At 41.5% G+C, this 17,854-nt stretch overlaps 1 protein-coding gene across 1 annotated transcript in view; it reads right to left on the bottom strand.

Annotated features, from left to right (window-relative positions):
- Positions 1–4,181: 4,181 nt before the first annotated feature.
- Positions 4,182–17,854, bottom strand: part of LOC144685344 (follistatin-related protein 5-like) — a 455,365-nt gene continuing 441,692 nt past the window's right edge. The window contains exon 13 of the mRNA XM_078549752.1: positions 4,182–6,322. Within this exon, the coding sequence (XP_078405878.1) occupies positions 5,620–6,322 (703 nt within the window). The 3' untranslated portion in view covers positions 4,182–5,619. The remainder of the gene's footprint in view (positions 6,323–17,854) is intronic.

Here is a 17,854-nt window from a genome sequence, read left to right as displayed (position 1 = left end):
CCTGTGTTGGTCTCACTGTGATTTAATTAAGCATATCTGTTAACACTGTCTCCGTTAACACATGGGGCTGAATTTTCTGGCTGATGTGTGGGTGGCAGAGCCCGCACATCAGCGCTTAAAATGTCGCGCGCTGACGTCGCGTGAGCGTCCCGACGTCAGCGCGCGGCATCGCGATATTTAGGTCGGCGGGTGCACTATACAGCACGACGCGTGACCGCCACTAATTAAAGGCCTTGTTAAGGCCATTAAGACACCAATTGTCGACGATTTTGAGGGGCTCGTGCAAACTTCGGCTCGGCGCACAGACCCAACGGGCAGGCGGGTAAGTGATTTTTTTAACAAACCTCATCCACTGACAGGATGAGGTTTGATTTTGGATTAAAAAAAGTTTAATAAAGTTTTTGTGCACTTCATTAACGTGTCCCATCTCATGTGACATTTTCACATGACGGGGACATGTTAATGATTTTTTTATTTTTCTAGTTTTGAACTTTCACCACCTTTCAGTGATCTCCCTAAGGCAGCACTTAGCCGCAGGGAGGTGTGCACCCTTTTGTGCGCATGCACGAAAGAGCGCACTCTCGCAGTTGGGGAATCCACCCCCCGTCCGCACAGGAAGCACATAGCGCTTCCCGCCGGGCGTAACGCTGGGCGGTCCTTAATTGGCCCGCCCATGTAAAATGGCAGCAGGGCCTGTTTTGGCGGCAGCGATCGGTTTCCTGCCCGCCGCCATGTCGGTCAGGCCCGCCCGTCCGTCAAGGGAAAAATTCAGCCCATGCTGTTTTGACGAATAAAGGCTACTCCAGCAAGTTATTTTTACATTGCATTGATGAGATGTAATTTTGATATAATATGGTTTATGAAATGAAAGCAACGAGTCTAAAGATTTTCCTTTCAACTTTAATGACTTACTTTCCAACTTAAATGAGGGTGGAAATATCTCCCAAAGGCTGTGAAGAGTTGCAAATGCCACTTGAATCAGCTTGACGAAAAGGGTGGGGACGTTTTCTCTCTTGTCTCTCAAAAAAGGGTTAGACAAGTTTGCAAGATATGAGGAAAATAACCTTTTGAGACAACAATTTTGCATATATGCCTTGTCTTGCGCATTGGAGCTGTTTGTAAATGTCACTGGGTTTGATGATACATCTTCACATATACTTTCTTCCGACTTTACATTTGTTGTGGGAGATGAATAGTCAAGGACACACGATTTCCTGTATTCTTATGAAAAATATAAATGATAGTTTATCAGCAATAGTAAGGGAACAACACAAATATACATTACTCGTAAGAACATAAACAATAGTAAGCCATATGGCTCTGAGCCTGCTCCACCATTCATGGCTGAATTTCTACATCGACTTTCCTGTCCTACCCTCATATCACTTGATTCCCTTTGGGTCCAAAAATCTATTGAACCCACTCTTGAGTATACATAACAACTGAACATCCACAGCCCTCTGAGTAGAGAAAGGCTCAAAACCTGAGTGAAGAAATTTCTCCTCAGCTCACTCCTAAAATGCTGACTCTTTATTAGGAGACTACAGCCTCTAGTTCTAGACTCTCCAGCCAGGGAAACAGCCCTTCTGCATCTACCCTCTCAAGGCCTCCAAGAATTTTACACATTTCAATGTGATCACCATGCATTCTTCCAAACTCCAGAGAATATTGGTCCATTCTACATGAATCTCTCCTCATTAAGAAAGCCTTCGCATCTCAGGAATCAATTTAGTGAACCCTTGTTGCATCCCACTAATGCAAGTATATTCTCCCTTGGATAAAGAGATCAAAACTTGACTATTGCTGAAAAAAGAGACACGTCTAAGCTTTTTGTCTTGTACTCATCAAGACACTTGCAAGAATACTGATTGGTTGGCAAGTGGTGTTGCCATGGATAATGCACAATTAATTGTGACTGACAGTCAACTGCCAAGCATTGTTTGAAATTTAAACCAGGCAGCTTGACCCTGATTGGTCAAGGCGTTGCCCTGAAGAATGAGTCAGTGAATGGCTGTCACTTATTTTGTTTAGCTGAAACAGGTGTCATGTATGTACATGTTCTTTCTGTCTGCAAAGAACAGGGCCTTGTGCATTCATCTATTTAGCTTCCAGTACATGCAAATGCACCACATTGTGAGCCTGACTGACAATCTTAATTTGGTTATCAGCGTAATTCTTAGCATATTGAGGATTATTCAGCAAATGTTGTCCTATCGCGGAATCACATCTAATGCTAGGCAGTGTGTGTTGAGTTTTGTAAACATGGGCTGGTTGGGTTTGGTCTGTACCCTGCTCATTGCGAACAGCAGCTGGGACAATCTGTTGGATATGATCGCCAGCCTTTAGGACATACGGCCTACACACCTAGCATCGCACTGGCACTGAAATTCATAAACTACATTACTCATTTGTGTGATAGGCAGAACATCTTTTTGGCTTGACAGCAGCATCCTGTTAGTGGTGAATACCACTTGTGTTGCTACTGCATAGTAATAGTGTGAACCAGTTAGATATAACTACAATGAGGATGAATTGCAGGAAGAAAGCTTATATTAGGGAGAATGAATCTGATTTAAAGAGGAAAAAAAAACAGTGAATAGAAAATGTCATTAAATCCATTAAAAATAAGGAACTTTATTCCACGAATTTCTAACAGCTGGTTATCCTTTTCTTCCTTATTGGCCGATGGATAAACGCATCTTGTGGTTCGTTTCTAAACCAAGCCAGAAAGTTGCCGGTTTGATGTCTGACCTATGTTGAGTTAGCTAATTATCACAGGTCATGTCAATATAACAACTGGAGCCTGTTGGTAACCTTTTGGAAGTTTATCTTATTAAATTTTAAGGATGGGAAGAGAGAACTGCATTGCTGTCAGTTTATGGGCTAACTTGCTGCAACTAGTTAATGCTTTCAAGTAAATCTGCTCAAACTGTTGCACCCAAACGTGGATAGCAATGGTGGAATAGATCACATCTTAAAAGCTGCCTTTGAAAAACAATGTTGAAATTTTTGGGGCAATGTTTGTATACATGCTGCGGAGCTGATATTCTTCATTCCAAAAAGCTGAAATTGAATCACTGCTACATCTTGTAAGTAGCACATTGTTCTTCTGCATGTTTTCCCTTCCCCCACCAGCAATGGAGCCATTTTGCCTGTTCATTAAACATTTAATTCCAGTTTGAACCTATAATTTGCCCCATATAACAAATTTCTGAGCTGTAGAAAAACACTGAACTAATGCTTGTCAATATTCAAGAGGAATAAATAGACCACTCTTAATGTGAGCTTTTCTGCCTCATCTCTTTGGCAGGAAGACTTTTTTGGGTTTTTTAAAAATTAATTCACAGGATGTAGGCTTCGCTGGCTGGGCCAGCATTTATTGCCCATCCCTAGTTTCCCTTGAGAAGGTGGTGATGAGCTGCCTTCATGAACTGTTGCAGTCCATGTGGGGTAGGTACAACCACAGTGCTGTTAGGAAGGGAACATATTAGCTGTTAGATATAGCAGAGAGGAAGGAAGAATTGTCCAGAGAATTAGACAAATATAAAAGGTTGTCAGTTCCATTTATTGCCTTGTGCTTTTGTCGGTCAGTAAAAGATCACCATGTGCTTGTTGCTCTTTGTTTCTGGCTTTGTGCCAATTCAAAATCCCAAGTCCAATCCCTACAACTAAACTGACAATGTGGTTTACTGTGTTGTTTTTCACATGTGTCATTTTCTTCTTTAATGGCTCCCAAACTGTTTGTGGATGTTTGGATCATTATGCTCGTTCACTGCACATTGTCGATCAATATATGTAATGGCCAACACTGGGAAGCTCTCATCCATCTTTAGTGTGCTTCACAATACTGAGCCTCAGTATGCACTTTAATCCTCAGCACCAGTTAAAAAGCTAAAATCGTTCAATACTGCACAGTGCTAATGCCTTGTAATGGAATGGGCACGGAGATAAGGCATCATCACAATGTTGTGTTTAGCTTGTAAAATGTTCTTATTAGTTACAAAAGCATGCAAGGTATTAATGAAATTCATTAAAATGTCATTAAGGTACATGTTACATTTGTCAAGATTTTTTGTGGTCTCATTCTATGAAACTGTGGTAATCATGCTTATTTGAAGAAAAATGAAAATAAGATGCTTAATTTGTCAAAAAACAAAGAAATAAACTATTTAGTTGCAGTGTTTGGCATTTTAAATTATAGAATTAACCTTTATTATAATACTGAAGTAAAGTTGAAAAACTCACTTTTGGCCAGAGTTTCTGCACAAATTTTGCCTTCAAGTTCTATGTTTATTAAACTAGGTGTATTCCAACAGTTCATTCTGACAATGTAATAACAAATAAAATGGGGAGACCCACAGTTCCATGACACAGCATCACATTACAGTAGTAAAATAATCTTAAAATGGGGAAACAAAGAAGGTACTTAATCTTTAAGGAACCCTGAAGAATGCCAATGCCCTTTGGTTAAAATATTCACTATCATTCCCTTGGCTAGTTGGTTATTAGACCACAGTTAAAGATATGTTTTAAAACTGTTTGTTTCTTGGAAGCAGGGTTGAGGGGGGAAAGGTGAGAGGCTTCTTTGGATATGATAAACATATTCAGTTTCTTTTAATCAGGCAAAGTTGTCTGATCAGTAGCAAGGGAACATTTGAAAGCCATTGGGGAGACATGCATATTCATGACTGACTAATGTTTGACGGTGTGCTGGAGCTGGTCCCGATGTAAAATTCAGTTCAGTTCAGGAGCAGCATTCTGTTAATTGGAACATTGTACTTCCAGATACCACAACCGTACTGACAACTTTGTTTTAAATCTGGTCGAAATTCTGCTGGAAGTGTTTCTTCCACCATGTCATTCAACACAGAACAATGCTCATACACCATCAGGGTTAACTAGTACATTAACAACACTGTGAATTTACCTCCCCCACCAGCTTCTACCACTGCCATGTTAGGACTGTACATTGCAAGAATAGGTTCACCATATGCCATGACATTCCAGAAGCAAATTTGCCAAATTTAGAATATCATATCATCTACATTGATAAAACATATTAAAGGAGTCACAAAATTAGTGAGGCAGAGCCAACTATTTAAACAACAATTAGCTGAATAATTTCAACATGTACCTTTATTGTTTTTGCTTTGTGACCCTTTGAGGACTCTAGTATGATCATTTCACTCAATTAAAATAAATGGAACAATGAGATTGATATCAAAGTAAAATTATAATAACCACAGTTTCAGTTTCTAGACTGCAAAAGGACAGAAAAAGAAATATCTTGTAGCTCCTTTTGTCTCTTAGTCTACATTTATGATAATCCACAGTGAAAAGTTATCGAAAATATACATCTTTTTTGCAGATATGGGACAGACATTAAGTGATTTACAAAACTCAAAGGGTTAACACTCAAAGGGTTAATTTATTATTCAACTAAGAGTTGTATCCTAACGCTCACGCTAATAATGTTCAAAACACTGTTAAGTTCAGCAAAGTTATTGTGTACATTAAGATTGCTTTTCAGTGTAAAAAAATGCAGATGTTAACTGTACAGTTGTCTTAAAAGCAGTGTAAAAGGTCATTGGATGAATATAAGCTCCGTTTTGTAGCCTCTCATGCTTCCCCAACCCACACGATTGTGTTACCTCGTATTATGTTGCTTATCTCACAGTTCAATTTGTTTCGTCTTGCACCTATGATGAACAGGGAATCCTTAGATGGGGTAACAAGGTGCTGTCCAAATAGGCCACTGCCAACTATGGCCCTGTTGTTGCTATTCCACAGCCAGTCATTTTGTTGTATGGGATTCTTTAGGCCCTTAATGATGTTAACGTTGCCCGTCGAGAGCTCTAGAAACAGCAGATCTGTCTGAACATGAGAACTGGCATAGATGTAGTATTGGTTGGCTTCTGTGAAAGACGGCTGAAAGGTCACATCAACAATGTGTAAGTTTGTTGTAATATCAAAAGTAGACTTGATCTCACCCTGATAGCTAATAGACTGGACTCTAATTAACCCCTTGTAATCATCCGTGCTGACAAGATAGTGTCCATCAGGGGAGATGTATGGAGTACCTGACACCTCATCATTGTATCCAATTACAGAATCAGTGACACTATTGACGATGATCTGTGGCTGGGATGCAGTTGAGTCATTTGCCAAACAATGAATAAAGTAATAGCCACCCAGATGAGTGTAGGCCATTGCCTGAGGGATGCAGCTGTAGTTTTTTAAGCTGATTGTTTTAATGTAGGCCACAGTCTCCAGATCGATCTTATGAAGTGCTGCTTCTGATCTGTGAAGAATAAATCCGAATCTGAAATAGAAATTAAAACACAAATTGCATGGAGAATTAATTATTTAAGTTAAAAAACAAGTGAGAAAGCAAATATATATAGGGCTGAATTTCCATAGGTTTCCACAGGTTTTGCATGTTCATTCACCCTAACAACAGGGGTTCTGAGGTTTCCACAGCTTTTCACCTGGTTAAGGCAAATGAGCAAGAGAAACACCTCCCCACCACCCGTAGACAAAGATAATTTGTATAAAGTTGTAATCTAATAAGGACAAGTATCATCCTTATAAGAGTTTACCATCTATTTCTATTTTATTGGGCTGCAGTTAGAAAGAAAACTCATCTATTAAAATTCATAGGGTTGAACACTAAGTTGGTTAAGATGCTAGACACAAACATCTGGTTGTAAAACTTAATGTAGTTGGCTACCTTACAGGTTCTTCCTTGCTTTGTGTGACAACAGCCTGTGATGTTAGGCTTAAGTGAGAGCTCTCTAAATAGAGCAATGTAAAAACATACAACACAAAAGAGGACCATTCTCCATGTCGTATCTCTACTGGCTCTTTGAATGAGGTGTCATGCTTAGTCTACATAGCCATTTCTTTGTCCATAACCCAAAAGGTTTCGAACCTACATGGTGGATGTGCTCTCCAAAATGGGGTTTTGGGAGGGAATCCGCAACTGGATCCAACTGCTCTACACTAACATCAATAGCACAGTCTCAATCAAAGGGTGGGAATCAGATAGCTTTCCTATTAAATCTGGAGTCAGGCAGGGCTGCCCTCTCTTCCCTGTCCTGTTTGTGTGTTGCAAAGAACCCTTTGCTGAGTCCATCAGGAAGGATCCGAGCATAAGAGGAGTGACAATCCCAGGCAGTGGAGGCACTCAGGTCAAAGCCTCCCTGTACATGGACGATGTCGCCGTCTTCTGCTCGGATCCGCTGTCGGTGCACAGACTGATCCACATCTGCGACCAGTTCGAACTGGCCTCGGGAGCCAAGGTAAATCGTGGGAAGAGCGAAACCATGTTCTTTGGGAACTGGGCTGACTGATCCTTTGTCCCCTTCACCGTCAGGGCTGACGGCCTGAAGGTGCTGGGGATATGGTTCGGAGGGACCGGGGCATTTGTTAGAAACTGGAAGCAGTGAGTGTTTATGGTGCAAAGAAAACTGGGCATGTGGGAGCGACGCTCGCTCTCCATTGCGGGTAAGAACCTGGTCATCAGGTGTGAGGCACTCTCACTGTTGCTGTATGCGGCGCAGGTCTGGCCCATTCCTCACTCCTGCGCGATGGCGATCACCCAAGCCATCTTTCGCTTTATCTGAAGGTCGAAAATGGATTGTGTCCGCAGGGACGCAATGTACAAGCCTCCAGATAAGGGGGAAAAAAGGGGCCAAACATCGCCCTCATCCTGATGGCCACCTTTGTGTGAGGCTGCATCAAGCGGTGCGTAGACCCTCAGTACGCAAACACCAAGTGTCACTACGTGCTGAGGTTCTACCTGTCCCCGGTGTTGCGAAGGATGGGTCTGGCCATGCTGCCACGGAACGCTCCAAGTAGTTGGACCGTGCCGTATTACCTGTCCCTGGTGGAAAAATTTATGCAGAGAAACACCTTTGACCACAAGTCCATCAGGCAGTGGTCGGCACGTAACGTCTTAGAGGCCCTGCGGGAAAAGGAGATGGTGGATCCTGTGGGATGGTTCCCCGAGCAGACTGTCAAAGTCATTTGGCAGAATGTCTCATCGCCAGAACTTTCCAACAAGCACCAAGACGTAGCTTGGCTGGTGGTGAGAAAGGCCCTCCCCGTCAGACCCTTCCAACACGCCAGGAGTCTCACCCCCTCTGCACATTGCCCTCAAGGTGGCTGTGGTGGGGACAAGACTGTTGTTCACCAATGTGTGGATTGTGCCTTTGCAAGGAAGGTCTGGAGAGAAATGCAGTGGTTTCTGTCGAGGTTCATCCCAAGCAGTTCTGTGACACAGGACTCTGTGCACTACGGGTTGTTCCCAGGGACACACACCGTGACAAACATCAGCTGCAGCTGGAGGATCATCAACTCGGTGAAAGACGCTCTTTGGTCTGCCCAAAACTTGTTGGTCTTCCAGCGCAAAGAGTTGTCCCCGACTCAGTGTTGCAGACTGGCACATTCCAAAGTCCAGGACTATGTGCTGAGGGATGCACCAAAGCTTGAGGCAGCCGTCACAAAGGCACAATCAGGAAAGGTCGCTGTCTAACATCTTTCTGCCATAGTGCACCAAGAGGCTGGGAATTGTTTAGATCCCTTGGGCTGTACGGCTCACAATGAATGTATGCATTGAATACTAATTGTATTATAATTGTATTGAAGCACCTCAGAGTGCAACATGATGTATGTTGACAACTCCAATACCATTGCAATATCTGATTGTCTGTAATAACCATATTGAAATGATTGTAATATTCATTGATTGTATTGAAGCAACTTGTGATCCATGTGTAAAAGTTGAATCTGATTGCACTTTTTGTGATGGCGATTTAGAAATGTTTTCTAATGTTCTTCCAGATATTTTATGAATAAAGTATATTTTTCAAAAAAAAGAACCATAAGGTTTTTCATACTTAAGTATCTGTCCAATTTCCTTTCATCAACTTTTCATGTCAGGCGTTCCAGATCCCTTGTTGTTTATTGCAAGGGAAATGGAATATAAAAGTAAGGATGTTTTGCTACAGGTGAGACCAAACCTGGGGGACTGTACAGGTTTCGTCTCCTTATTTAAGAAAGGGTGTAAATGCATTAGAAGCAGTTCAGAGAAGGTTCACTCGACTGATACCTGGGATGGGAGTGGTTATCTTATGAGGAAAGGTTGGACAGTCTGGGTCTGTATCCATTGGAGTTTAGAAGAATGAGAGGAAATCTTATTGAAACAGATAAGATCCTGAGGGATTGGACAGGGTGAATGCTGAATGGATGTTTCCCTTTGTGGGAGAGATTAGAATTAGGGGACAGGGTTTAAAAATAAGGGGACTCCCATATAAGACACAGAGAGAAGTTCTTTCTCTCAGAGGTTCATGAGTCTTTCAAACTCTCTTCCCCAGAGAGCAATGGAGGCAGGATCATTGAATATTTTTAAGACAGAGGTAGATAGATTCTAGATTAACAAGGGAGTCAAAGGATATCAGGGGTATGTGAGAATGTGTGAGAATGAGGTATTGAGGCCACAATCAGGTCAGCCATAATCTTATTGAATGGCAGAGCGGGCTTGAGGGGTTGAATTACCTACTCCTGCTCCTAATTCATATATCTGTATGTTCATACCCCCACAACAACAGCAACAACTTGTATTTATATAGCTCTTTTAATGTCAAAAAACATATTGGGTGCTTCTCAAGGACATCATAACTGAGCCACATAAGGAGATATTAGGGCTGATGACCAAGAGCTTAGTCAAAGAGGTAGGTTTTAAGGAGTGTTTTAAAGGAGGAAAATGAGAGAGGCAGAGAGGTGTAGAGATGGTATTCAAAAACTTGGGGCCTAGGCAACTGAAGCCACCACTGGTGCAGTAATTAAAATTGAGGATGCTAAGTAGAATGGAATTAGAGGAGCGCAGATATCTTGGAAGGTTGTGGGCCTGCAGGAGATTACAGAAGTAGGAAAGGGCCAGACCATGAAAACATAGATCAGAACTATAAAATCAAGACATTGCTTAAGAGGGAGCCAATGCAAGTCACGAACACGGGGGTGATGAGTGAACGAGATTTCGTCCTAGTTAGAAGGCTGTAAAGTTTTGGATGATCTCAAGTACAGAAGGTAGAATATAGGAGGCCTGCCTGAACTGCATTATAATAGTCAAGTCTAGAAGTATCAAAGGCATGGATAAGAGTTGCAGCAGCAGAAGAGCTGAGACAGGGGCCGGTCATTCTAACTGCTGTAAATTGGGAGAAATAGAGCTAGTCTCCTGGTGCAAAGCTGCATCCCACCACCACCACCACCACCACCAAACTCTCCACCGCAGCATTCCTGGAGATAAACAACTCTGGCAAAGAATGTCAGGTAGATCTGATGTGACAAGTAGTTCTGTCACGTGCTTAACAGTTGTCGTGTGATATATTTTATTAGCTACATTTACCTTATTGCCTGTATTGGAAAATCTACGTTGGTTTTGAGATGGGCATTTGTTTTGACTGGCACTTATTGGGATACATCGATGAGACTTTTCAGTCATATCTATTTATCTGTTGGGAATGACTATATATTTGGCATATAGAATATCATCCTCAGTGACAAATATGCTGATTCACCAAAGCTGTCAGAAAACTGCTTTCAACTTGTGCCATTAATTCACGTGTAAACACTTTATCATGGATTGCAATGTACAATTCTTCTGTCTAGTCTGTTTGATATCAGCTAGAATGATTTGTTTGGGTGTAGGATGTCACCTGGCTAAATGAATGACTTCTTCAGCTTTCTTTGACGAATAACTTGAGGAAGCATCTGGATGATGGTGGAGATGTCTATTGATTTTTGATCAGCAGGATTTTCAGATCCAGGTCAGTAGTTAAAAAAAATGTGTATTTTTAGCAGTAACTACTGAATCCAAGAGAAGGTTTAGTTCATGGCTTAGGGAATATGGGGGTAAAAAGCTCATGATCTGTAAGTATAGTAAATTGCCAACCATAGACAGTTAGATAACATTTTTACCCAGCCCATCTAATTACCAGCACTCATTCTAATTGTTGCTCTATGGAATTGAGTTAACTAAAGGCATAATTGGTAGGTGTAGATGGATCAAGTCCATCTCATTGCACAAAGATAGCTTTGACTGCAGCAACAAATTGAGTTTACATGATGTCTTTAATGTACACAGATGTACCATAGACAATGAGCAGTTTGAAGAAAGGAGTCAGAGCTGGGACAAGGTGAGGTGTTTGAAGGAGAGGAAAATCTTAAAGGATTCAGGTGAGTGACCACAGAGTAATTTGCTGATAAGGGCCACACTGCCGCTCTGCTGATTTTAGGTAGGGCAGGTGGTGAAAAGCACAGCAAGGTGTAGAGGCTTCAGTAAAAGGTAAGGTGTCACCAGTGAACCCGTTTCTATCAAAGCCAGAACAGCAATGCAATCATCTACATTAATGAGTTAACAGGCATGCTGGAGAGAAAAAAATGAAAGTGGTGGTGATCGTTGATGTGTTAACAGAGCCCAGAAGGGAAGTACTGGTGAGTAGGATGGGAAGGAGATTGGTAAGGTAGCCCTCAGTTGACATGCTGGTTGAAAATGTCAGTGAGGGAGAAGAATGGGAGCCTTGGGGATACTGCTTGTAATGTGGCAGCTATTTATGGGTCCACCAGAGAATATGAGAGAAATAGAGGAGGTCTCTTGGCATTCCACCACACACATCTGGTATCATCATAGGTCTTGGTTGCCCTATTAGCATTAAAATAACTTCAAATATTCTAGAATCTTTTGAGACAGCTCTGTAATTGTAGCCAAACTAGGAACAGAATCAGAATAGCAAATAAGCATGCTTAGAAGACTGCAGGCTTCTGATACGTTACTTAGGGCTGCAAAATTGTAGATTGTATTGATGCTTTTTGTGTCTTGCGACATTCCCACCTATTTGAAGAGAAGGCCAAAACAGTCTAGGTGCCCCTTACCAACTTCACATTACTTGAATGAGGGAATATGACATTTCCTTGTAGGACACAAAAAACATTACAAAGAATCAGATCCTGCTGGGTTGGGTACATATCAGTTCTTACATTCAAGATACCCAAAACTCATTCAAGTATATTGAGATAACTGTTGTTAAAGATATTGGTCTGATTCATTTGTCTGTGGTGAAGCTTCAGCATTCACCACTGATTGCAAGAGAATCTGAACTTACCTTGCCTGCTGGCTGCAGCAATGCTTCCTCTTCTGACTGCAGCAGGACAAACAGCGAAAGCATCCAGCGTGGCACATTGTCAATGAAGCCATACCCCACCTTGTTGTTATAGTATACATTTAAGAGGATGAACATGACTCTGTATACATCACTAAAAGGGAAATGATGTGTATATTGTGTGTTCTAGTTTTAGTTTCACTTCTGCTCTAAACTGCAGAGCAAACAACAGCTCCTAGTGCTCCAAGCTATGCAACAATATAAGACTGTTCTCATGTGCCTAGTCTAAAAATGAACCTACAATGTATTTATCAAATCCTTTATGAGTGATTGGTGCCTTGTGTCTTATAGAACAAATATGCTCAAAGACTTATATCATTACAAGAACCACAAGAATAGTGGTTCCTTCTGACAATGGTTGCAGCTAATGGACATCTTTAATAAAAGCCGCAACATGAAAGCAAGGATGGGAAATGATTAAGTATAGGTATAATATGGTGAACAGCATTAGTTCAAGCTACAAGGCATGAGAAGACCCTTGATGTTCTGGTCAGAATGCAACAAAGTCACAGCATCGGAGAGTGTTAGAAAACACAGTGCGGTGGATCCAAAGAAAAGTTTTGGAGACTCAGCATTGAGCAAGTGCTCAGATAAAAAGTTGGTAAGCAGACGAATACCTCATGGTGAGATTGCAGCACATAGCCTGCCAGTTCCATGAGTGGGACAGCACATTGAGAGCACCAGCACCAGGTTAGGTCAGTCGGGAAAGGCGAGTGGCCAGGGCATAGGTCACATTGATAGTGAGCAAGGGAGAGTACCAAAAACAATAAAATCGGACCAGAGAAGATTGTGATTATAACAGGTGGCATCGGGAACTGCTGAAAAATAAATTCAATAAAATGTAAGGAAGCCAATACTCTATGGGGTGTTCCTGCCACAAATTGTCTTCATGGGTGGAGGTTTGGAAAAGCATGCAAAAGCAGCTACAGTGGCACTCATCCCAGATGCTGCAGCAGAAGGAAGGTCAAAGTGATATTGTCAGAATCTCTACAAAATTTCAGATTTTGAATTGTATTGCAGCTGACGTACTAACTGGACTCAGAATGTTTAAACAGTGTACAGAGCTATTGTTTCTTGATTCAGGTGTGTCTGTACCAAACGAGCAAGCCATGAAGATTCAGCAAGCAATTGGAAATGTGCTGAATGCTTTGGGATTAACAGAAGATGAGCTAAAGGATCCCAAAAAAGATATGGACTGCAATAGAAAACTAGTTTAGAATCAGGTTAAACTTCTGTATTCATTGACTACATTTCATATCACATTGCCAACAGCCTGAAGAATCCATGGATCACCTCATCAGCAGATGCAGAGAAAAGCGAACATACTGTGATTTTTCCAAAGTAGAGCTAGTAGACAGAATTGTTCAGTTGGTGATTGCATCCATTTTCATGGAAGCTTTCCAGAAAGATCTGCTAGAGAAACCCAAAATGTATAGCATTGAAGAGCTACTCAATGATGGATGTGAGTATGAAGTGATCATCACTTACAGGTCCTACGTATGACCCCAATTATTGATGCACTCACTAGAACACCCAAGCCTGAGGAGATAGTTGGAAGGTGGGGACATTTACATGCACCAAGGAAATGTCCAGCATTTCATCATTTCTGCAAGGCAGGTGGCAGAAAGGTGAATTGGCAGAGGTACTGCGCTAGAGCAAAGGCTGATGGAACTGCAAAGAGTCATGCACATGAGGTGAGTGACAAACCAGAAAATGACGATGATGTGCACGATGAAACGAAGAGTGATTAGCACATGTTTCGCACTGTCATTCTCGCAAAACATGTGGATAGCATCAGATTGTTGGAAGTGTTTCTCAAGATTCGAATTATCTGACTAAGAAAGTTAGTAACTATTTGTTATTGGCCAAGATTGACACAGGGGCAAGTGCCAACATATTACCTCTGTGAATTCTGAAAGACACATATCCTCAGATATGGAAGGTCATGGCAAAACCTACAACTGTGAAACTTTCAGTGTACAATGGTTCACGAATTTCATGTGCAGGATCCACAGTGTTAGACTGCAAGTACAATCAATCCTCCTGGGTGTCACAGATATTCTACATTGTGAAAACTAATGGCGCAGCAACTGCACGTCTACTGACATGGGAAGACAGGAACATAGGAGCAGCAGTAGGCCATTTGGCCCTTGGAGCCTGCTCCACCATTCAAACAGATCATGGCAGATCATCTACCTCTATGCTATTCTTCTCAACTATCCCCTTATCCGTTGATGTCATCAGTATCCAGACAGCTATCAATTTCTGTCTTGAACATGCTCAGTGTTCAAGATCTCACATTGGTAACAATCCACGGAATCAGTCAGATATCACAGGGCAGATCAACTTCAGAAGTTACTCCTATCACCTCAGTTCATGATCAAACATCGAAACATTCAGAATGTTTTGACAAGATCGACAGTTTCCAGGGAGCTGCAAAATAACACTTGCAGGAGAATGCAAGACCATCAATTGATCCATTATGTAAATGCAGCATCCACATATAAGCTAAATTGAATTGGGGATGAATAGTGGAGGTGAGACTCAATGCCATTTCTGTTGGGAGGGTGTTGGTTAGACAATGGTGTCTCTTAAAATGTCTTTGTAGCCTTCAGTAGGTTAACTATAAGTCTCTATTAACAAGTAGAACTATTCATACATGTACAGTAAAGGGTACAAGCCAGGAGCTGTCTCCATGCTTAGGTCTTTACCAGTCTCTGCTCAACACTACATTGACCCCAGGGTCTCAGTCATGTGCCTTCTTACATCACTGTTAGGGCGGTACTGTACTTAGTCCCACATTAACCCAATATACTACGATTTCCATCTTCAATTATATCTTCCAATATTTTAGTAGTTTTGAGTCAGCTTTCTTACATCATGGATATAGTATTTTATGCTGCTGAGCAACAGGAATGATAGGTTTACCAATTAAACAGTTTGACCTGCATGCCCTTCACATTGGCTTTACTGTCAATTACATGGGAAAATTCAACAAAAATAGCATCCTCTGATGTTGGTATAAAGTAGTGTTCAGGGTAGAGTAATGAGTTGCCGTGTTGGAATTGTATGTAGGTCAAGTAAATAATCAGGTTTTCTGCTGATGATAAATACACCAGCTGAGACTGCTTGTTTGTTGAACTAGATGTGAACATAAAATTTAACAAGCAACGAAAGGGGTGCTTTGTATCAGATGGAAATAACTGGACCAGCATGTGATGGGAGTTTCACTTGAGATTTAGAACCAGCAAGAATAGCTTGGGGGCTGGATTCACCTGCGGACACCCAGAATTAATGATGAGTTGAACTGATAACCTTAACAGTATCAAATTAGTATTAGGTGATTGCAGATTATTAAATTGAATCTGTGCTGCTCTGATACAGAGAATAAATATGCACCATCTCCACAGTTGCATATAGTACATTCTGTTTTAACAATCAGCTGCAGATTATACAGTTTGGATTGATTATGTTGCTGTGGATATGTAGCTGGGTTACCGTGTTTCAAAATTGTTTTTGCTGAGACATAAGGGCAGCACTGGGAAAAGTGACATGATTTCCCATATTCAGGGAGGATGCTTAGAACTTTTCAATTCATGCAACTGGATGAAGTCCTGAGATAGTCAGGGGCCCCGAGTGGATCCAGTGAAGGGACACCTATGTAATGCTAATAATTTATCACTGATCATTTTGTCAACTATTCTTATATTATCAACTGCAACCATGTCTTTTTGTGATTGTTCATGTGTAGATTTAATACTGGATTATTTAGGTATTTAGCATAATTATCTAGTCAGAAAAAAAAAACTGCACTGGACCCCAGCAAGGCAAATGTTGATTGTGCCCATGGGCATAAGATGTTTTTGCCTTTGCTAGGCAATCACCAGCTGATGGATAGTTTGCACCATATTAATAACACACAACTGGAGCTAACCTGACTATTGTTCCACCTTGGCATGATATAGTTAGAGCTTGATGTTATCCAGACTTGCTGCTTGGTTTCTACACGCTGTATGACATTTGGCTAGTTCTAAAAACTAATATAATATTCACCCTTTCTCTGGGACTCAGCAGTACCAAAAGCTAGGCAAACAACCTTCCATAAGCTATGTTTTAATTTTACTACCTACATTAGTAATAATGCTTTGCTTGTTGTCAATGCAAGAGTGCAGAAAATGGATCTACAGTCTAATGCTTGTGGTATTCATCCCATTCAAATATGATTGGTTTATACATTGCACTTTCATTCAAAAAGGAAATAGTGAGAGTTCAGGGCCAACATGTTCCCGTAATGATGAAGGGTAGGACCAACAAGTCCAGGGAACCCTCGACTTGGCTTAGTGGCAGGAGGCAGAGGGTGATGGATGAAGGTTGTTTTTGTGATTGGAAGCCTGTGATGAGTGGCGTACTGCAGAGATCGGTGCTGGGACCCTTGCTGTTTATAGTGTACATTCATGATTTAGACGTGAATTTGGGAGGTATGATCAGTAAGTTTGTAGATGACATGAAAATTGGTGGTGTCGTAAATCGTGAGGAGGAAGGCCTTAGATTACAGGACGATATAGATGGGATGGTAAGATGGCCAGAGCAGTGGCAAACGGAATTTAATCCTGAGAAGTGTGAGGTGATGCATTTTGGGAGGACTAACATGGCAAGGGAAGACACAATGAATGGTAGGACCCTAGGAAGTACAGAGCATCAGAGGGATCTTGATGTACATGTCCATAGATCCCTGAAGGCAGCAGCACAGGTAGACAAGTTGGTTAAGAAGGCATATGGGATACTTGCCTTTATTAGCTGAGGCATAGAATATAAGAGCAAGGAGGTTATTGTTGGAGCTGTATAAAATGCTAGTTAAGCCACAGCTGGAGTACTGTGTGCAGTTCTGGTTGACACACTATAGGAAGGATGTGATTGCACTGGAGAGGGTACAGAGGAGATTCACCAGGATGGTGCCTGGGCTGGAGCGTTTCAGCTATGAAGAGAGACTAGACAGGCTAGGGTTGTTTTCCATAGAGCAGAGAAGGCTGAGGGAAGACCTAATAGAGGTGTACAAAATTATGAGGGTCATAGATGGGGTAGATAGGAAGAAACTTTTCCCCTCAGTGGAGGTGTCAATAGTCAGGGGCATAGATTTAAGGTAAGGGGCAGGAGGTTTAGAGGGGATCTGAGGGAAAAGTTTTTCACCCAGAGGGTGGTTGGAATCTGGAACACGCTGCCTGACATGGTGGTAGAGGCAGGTACCCTCACAACATTTAAGAAGTATATTGATGAGCACTTGAAATGCCATAGCATACAGGGCTATGGGCCAAGTGCTGGAAAATACGATTAGAATAGATAGGTGCTTGATGGCCGACACGGACAAGATGGGCCAAAAGGCCTGTTTCTGTGCTGTATAACTCTATGACTTTTGCTTTGGAATGCAAAGAATAATTAAGTTAACCTTACTATATAATGCATTACACAGCATGTTGAGTATAACCTTTGATCGGTGCCTCCATTTTACAAAATCATTGCTCTCTTTTACATAATATTAGTGATATCAAAACCCATCATAGCATGCTGAAACTATTTTACCCATTTCTCCCTCCAAGCTCTATTGTAGGCTCATTTTTAAATGTTAAATGGGGATG

This window comes from Cetorhinus maximus, chromosome 10, assembly GCF_964194155.1.
Source record: "Cetorhinus maximus chromosome 10, sCetMax3.hap1.1, whole genome shotgun sequence".
NCBI classification, from domain to species: domain Eukaryota; kingdom Metazoa; phylum Chordata; class Chondrichthyes; order Lamniformes; family Cetorhinidae; genus Cetorhinus; species Cetorhinus maximus.
The sequence above is the reverse complement of the archived record's forward strand: the minus strand, read 5'-3'. Positions and strand labels throughout refer to the sequence as shown.